The sequence below is a fragment of the Myotis brandtii genome, unplaced genomic scaffold, assembly GCF_000412655.1.
Source record: "Myotis brandtii unplaced genomic scaffold, ASM41265v1 scaffold668, whole genome shotgun sequence".
NCBI classification, from domain to species: domain Eukaryota; kingdom Metazoa; phylum Chordata; class Mammalia; order Chiroptera; family Vespertilionidae; genus Myotis; species Myotis brandtii.
This window is the reverse complement of record NW_005370597.1, coordinates 1747705-1754002: the sequence shown is the minus strand read 5'-3', so window position 1 is coordinate 1754002 and position 6298 is coordinate 1747705. Positions and strand designations below refer to the sequence as shown.

At 48.0% G+C, this 6298-nt stretch overlaps 1 protein-coding gene across 2 annotated transcripts in view; it reads left to right on the top strand.

Moving 5' to 3' along the window:
• The window catches only part of SLC23A1 (solute carrier family 23 (ascorbic acid transporter), member 1), a 15723-nt gene that overhangs the window by 5894 nt on the left and 3531 nt on the right, over positions 1 to 6298 (top strand). For both annotated transcript variants that reach the window (XM_005881033.2, XM_005881031.2), the window contains 4 exons: positions 234 to 363; positions 465 to 608; positions 1089 to 1184; positions 4055 to 4321. In XM_005881033.2, coding sequence (XP_005881095.1) covers positions 234 to 363; positions 465 to 608; positions 1089 to 1184; positions 4055 to 4302 — 618 coding nt within the window. In that variant the 3' untranslated portion in view covers positions 4303 to 4321. The remainder of the gene's footprint in view (positions 1 to 233; positions 364 to 464; positions 609 to 1088; positions 1185 to 4054; positions 4322 to 6298) is intronic.

Genomic DNA, 6298 nt, shown 5'->3' with positions numbered 1-6298 from the left:
TTTGCCGCAGCCCCCGCCCCAAGCCGGTCCACACTTTGGCCTACCCCACCCCGTCTTTAAGAGGCCCCCTCCCACACCCCTTCCCCCGCCCTCCATCGCGCTGCATCAAGCCCCTGCCCATTTGAGCCTCCCTCTTATCACAGGCTCCGCCCCCCTCATCCCACCCGGCCCCAGAACTCACCCCTTCCCACCTATCCTCTTGGATATAGCCCCACCCCCTGGCTCCCTGGCAGGTGGGGAGCAGGCGCGTGGTGCAGTATGGTGCGGGCATCATGCTGGTCCTGGGCACTATTGGCAAATTCACAGCCCTCTTCGCTTCGCTCCCTGACCCCATCCTGGGGGGCATGTTCTGCACCCTCTTCGGTGAGTGCTGCACGCGGATCCTGGTGACAGCGTGGGTCGCTGAATGGTGGAGCCCACCCAGCCCGCGCCAGGCCTCTCCAGCGGTTCTCCTGTGCACTCAGGCATGATAACCGCTGTGGGGCTGTCCAACCTGCAGTTCGTGGACATGAACTCCTCCCGCAACCTCTTCGTGCTCGGATTTTCCATGTTCTTTGGACTTACACTGCCAAATTACCTGGAGTCCAACCCCGGCGCCATCAACACAGGTGCCCCCACCTGTCTGAATGTCACTGCGGGTAGGGTAGGTGTGGTGGGCCTGACTTTCAAAGGTTCCACGCAGCTAGAGCAACAACTGCGCAATTCTGGATGTTAATCAGTAGTCGAGAAGCTAATTAGCAGGTGTCCTTTACTAAGACACTTCCTGTGGACAGGTATTGAGCTTTACATGTGCTCATTTCATTTCACAGCAGCTCCATGAGATAGATACTATCATTTCCACATCAGATGAGGAAAGTGAGGCTTAAATGATTTGTCCCATGACAAGTAGGAACTAACTTGCAAAACTGGGATATGAGTCCAGGGGTGGGAGAGGCAGAGGTGCAGACAGGCTTGCAAGTCGGGGTTTGTAGCGTCCCACCATCCAGCTCCATACCTGCTCAAGGAAGTCAGCAGGCTGTGCAAGTAGAGGGCAATCCCTGAGGTCTGTTCTCCAGGGCGGTCATGACACCTACTGGCCTATTCCACAGGTATTCCTGAAGTGGACCAGATTCTGACTGTGCTACTGACCACGGAGATGTTCGTGGGTGGGTGCCTTGCTTTCCTACTGGACAACACAGTGCCAGGTATGCGTCAGCTCTGGGAGGGAAATAGAATGAGGCTGGGCTCATCTGCACTTCAACAGATGGCCCCTGAACCAGAGCTGTGGCTGGGTCCAATGCGATGTAGGTAGGGAGAAGCAGGGAACAGATGGGCTGATGGAGTGCCCACTGGCTGGCGGGAGAAACTGGCCAGCCAGGTACTGGCATGCCTCATAGGTTCTGAAGAGAGTGGGACTAGGAGTCACTCCAGGGCCTTTGTGTTTTCCTCTCCACTTTGTGATAGCCACTGGGGTGAGGGGCGCCTTCGCTTTATTAGGACAGATACAAATGCAGCTTTCGTTTTTTGGCAAAACCCACTCCAATGCAAGTAGCCTGCAACAGTGGCTAATAGGAAGAGTCCTAACTTTCTTTGCTATTATTAGGGCTTTTTGGAGGGATTGTGAAGGATACTTTGTGAGTGTTCCCGAGAATCCTCCTAGACCAAATTTATGTGCCCAGTAAATATATAAGAAATAAATGTCACCAGGTGTCCTAACTAGTAACAAACATTGTTAACATTTACCAAACATCTTCTAAGGGTCAGGCATGGAGCTAAGCATCTCATCCTCAAAAACTATCCTGTGAGGCAGACTATCAAGTGACTCACTGAAGGTCACTTTTGCAGATTTGTAACTTTGCAAATCTGGGATTTTAACCAAGTCCATCTGATGCAGTCTGTGGCCTGTGTATCAGTCATTATACCGCATGACCTCTGCTGGAAGGTTTCAGGGGAACTGGAAGATCAGGGAAAGCTCCAGGGAGAAAGGGTAAAGACTGCATCAGTCCAGGGAGATGAGGGATGGGAACAGCAGGATGGCCCTCTATCCCCCACCATTTGCCAATTTAAACATGGCAGCAGACCCCACTTGCTTCCCTCTCTCTGAAGATACAAGTCAGAGGCTGGCTATGCACAACTGGTGGGTTGGAGTGTGGGCAGGCAAGGGACAGGGCTCCCTGGCACTTTTAGACAGCATCAGATGGTGAGGGAGCTCTTGGTAACGGCTACCCATTGGATGGATGGGTGGTAACTGATCATGGTACCCACCTCTCCTCATGTAGAGGAAGCTCGGCTGGAGACTGGAGCAGCCCATCCTGTGAACCTGAAACAGGAAATTTGCAGCCTCAAGGCCTAGGGAATCTGGGGAGTTGGAGGGCATCAGGTGGGCAGCTATAAACTGAGCTTCTCTGTGATCTGGGTGGCTGGATTAAGCTAACCAGATGTTAACAGTCTTACATCCCATCCTTCAATCCAACTGCCCATCAGCAACCATCCTTGCTAGATTATATATTATACCACATAATCTTCAACAGTCTTTCAATATACACTGATGAAGAATCTGAAGCTTAGATTAGTGAAATTACTTGCCTAAGGTAGTACAACCTGGATTCCAGCCCAGGTCTGGCTAGCTCAGAACTCAAGTCCTTACCATGGAATCAGTTTTCTTTTGTGGGATGAGAACACTTTGCTGATATACCACTTTGCATTTGCTCTTTCTCTTTACCTAGCCACAACCCAACCTTAGAGGGGAAGCCAATTTAGTCCAAATGGTAGAGGAACTTACCAGTTTGGCTCTGGGTTAGACACTAAAGGAGATGTGCCAAAAAAAAAAAAAAGTGTTTGTCTGTTTTGAGGAGCTCCTAGCACAAGACAAGAAGTAAAACTGAGTTTAAAGCAATTTAAAACAGCAAGATCAATAAGCCTGGGTTGGAGTCATCTGGAGCAGTGGTCGCCAACCGGTGGTCCGTGAGGTCTGAAAGGTTGGCGACAGCTGATCTGGAGGGTTTCCTGGTGTCTAGAATAGCAGGGACTTGGGGAAAAGCAGAGAGCACTACAGCTAGGGAGGGATATGAAAGGTAGGTGAGGGAACTCTGGGCTACCTGTTGTGTGTCCTAGCAGCGATGGGGAGGAGGTGCCATCAGCCAACAGAGTCCTGTGCCACACCATCTCTTCCCCTTCCACTCTGCCTACCTGTGCTCTTTGTGCAGCCAGGCCCAGCTCAAACAGTACCTCCTCCAAGTAGTCTTCCTTGAGGACCCCAGCCCTCCCTTAGTGCCCTCTCCTCTGAGTCTAGGACACATTTCATTTGCATTACTCATGGGGGCCTCAAGCTGGGTTGCCAGCATATGGAAATCTTACTCTCATCATAGACTTACACTGTGCCAGTCTTCATCAACCAGCCCTCTTGTGAAAACCTCAGAGATCTCATTCACCACTCTCCACTTTGTAGGGCAAATTCCCCTACTTGTAAAAAATCCCTGCCACCACTACTGAAGATTTTACTTACCTTGACTTTCTGAGGTTGTATTATAAAAACAAGAGTTTATTTTCCAAATATAAAATCATATTAACACTGATTATAGTGTTTCAATATACACCAACCTGCCCCCACAGCAGAGTCTGGGCACTTTATGGTATCCAACAGCCCAGCACACACTAGCCCCATATTCAAGATGTAGGATGACAACTACTTAGCCTTTCTGCCAGTTTCTTCATCATAAAATTTTGTGCAATAGTGCCTTTACACCTCCTTCAGATATATTTTGAAGAAATAAGATAATGAAATTAAGGCACTTAGCACAGAACCTGGCACATTACAGGTACAAAATAAACACTAATTATAACCATATTCTTTAGGGTTCCCTAGAGCTCTGGCCAAGTTAGCTGAAAACTATTCTTTAGGGTTCCCTAGAGCTCTGGCCAAGTTAGCAGCTGAAAAAACGAATTCAACCGTTTTTAGAACCAGAAGATATTTGAGTCAAGACACTCAATTCCAGAAGTCTGCTTCAGAACTAGATGGGAAGGGCAGGAGCTGATGGTGACTGCTTTGATATGTGACCCCACTGTGCTTTTCCAGGAAGCCCAGAGGAAAGAGGCCTGGTGCAGTGGAAGGCTGGGGCCCATGCCAACAGTGAGATGTCTACCAGTCTCAAGAGCTATGATTTCCCCTTTGGGATGAACATGATAAAAAGGATTGCCTTTCTGAAATACATTCCTATCTGCCCAGTCTTCAAAGGATTTTCTTCAAGGTCAAAAGATCAGCGTCCAGTTCCAGAAGATATTTCAGAAAATAGAGAAACTGGGCCTGTGTGCACCAAGGTCTGAAAAATTACTCCCAGGAAAGGTAGGATGTGTTAGTCTATGGCTTTTGTGCGAGGATTGAAAAATCACATTCTTATACACTTTAACCAAAGGAAAACCAAACTACTTGGTTTCCCTTTTTGTGACCTATTTGAGTGTCTTCAAGGGGAAAGTAAACTGGGTTAAAAAGTCAATATATGGATTTTGAGTAGAATTCCTTAGCCATTTTGTAAGTGAGAGTGGAACTTCCCAACTGGTGGGACACTAAGAGATCACAGTATGCTGCAATACTGATCCCCTCAGCCTTCTGGTTATCTGGGCAGAAGCTGGATCAACTGATATAAACTCCAGCCACTGGCAGCCAGCCTCACCTCTGCACTCCCATATACTGAATAAATAACACTTTATGACACGGAAAAGGTTGAGAAATACTGACATAGCACAAGAACCAGAACAATTCTCTCATATGCCTTGTTTCAGTAATGGTCAAAAAATAAAAATAGGATGACTTTCGTTACCCTAAAACTGTACCATGTAGGCCCTGGGGTGATAATCTGTCCCAAGGATTTCAAAATGAAGTAGCAATGCTTTGAAACTTTCCATCTCTACCTATCCCAAATGCAGGTGCCTGGCTCTCTAATTAAACATCAGAGTAGTTTTAATGTGCATGTTCCTTAAGAAAAGTTCCAACAAAATGAGTAATAATCCCTTAAATAGAACTTTCTATGTGCTAGAAATTGTCTTAAGTGCTCGATGTATATTAACTAATCACACAATTCTAAGACAAATATTGTTATTGCTACCATTTTAAAGCAGTGGAAACTAAGTCACAGAAAGGTTAAGTGACTTGCCCATGATTTACTGGATTCACAGGAAATCTGGCTAGTCTTTGCTCTTAATCATTAGGTTATAATGCCTAAGTTTATAATCTCCAAGATTATTGCATTACAGTAATTTGGCCGTATGTGGAAATATGTCTGAGCTGAGAGAGAAAAAGGATCTGTAAGCCTCATGATCTGGCAGCCTTCAGTGCCACTTGTGGTACTGAGTCTCACAGCTGGCAGGCGCAGCTGCGGTGGCGGGAGCCTCTCCCTCTGCAGCAGCGCTAAGGACCAGTGAGCCAAGCAGTAAGGAGCAGCAAGGCGGTAAGGAGCGAGGGGTCCCAGACTGCGAGAGGGTGCAGGCTGGACTGAGGGCCCCCCACTCAGTGCATGAATTTCATTCACTGGGCCTCTAGTTAGGTTATAATGCCTAAGTTTATAATCTCCAAGGTTACTGCATTACAGTAATTTGGCAGTATGTGGAAATATGTCTGAGCTGAGAGGGAAAAAAGGATCTGTAAGCCTCATGATTTGGCAGCCTTCAGTGCCACTTGTGGTACTGAGCTCTTAGAAAACAGAGCAGACTGGTTACATCATGGCCCCAAAAGAACGAGAACTAAGCAGGATCATCTGCTTCAGTTTCTTAAAAAAACCTATCTGTTTATTAATTTGTTACATTAGCTATTAAAAACCACTGGGGCACAGTTGCTCACACCCAAGGATCCCCAGGGAGAATGTGAGCCAGAACTGATTAGATGGCCCTCTTAATCTTGAGCTCAACAAAAAAGCACAGAGGACGTTATTAACAACTGAGTAGGGCCATGAGGCAGAATTGTATGTGAAACCAAAAAATTGCTAGTTGGTTGACAACCTATCCCAAATTAAGATTAGCCACAAACATCTACATATATAAAAGCCTAAGCGACCGTTATGACCGGTCGCTATAACCCGCACTGACCACCAGGAGACAGATGCTGCCCCCAGCAGGCCCCAATCGCCTGATTGTGGCCAGGCCTCCGGACTGGGATGGGGAACCGGGGGTGGGTGGCAGCAGACGTGGCCCCTTTCCCAGGGAGGCCGAAGGCCAGCTCCTTCCTTGGGGCTGGTGGCCAACCCCAGGCCCCTCTCCCCCCATCCCTCTCCTGGCTGGTAGGCCCCAATCGGCCCACCGCCCACCCACCCACCCGCCCACCGTGGTG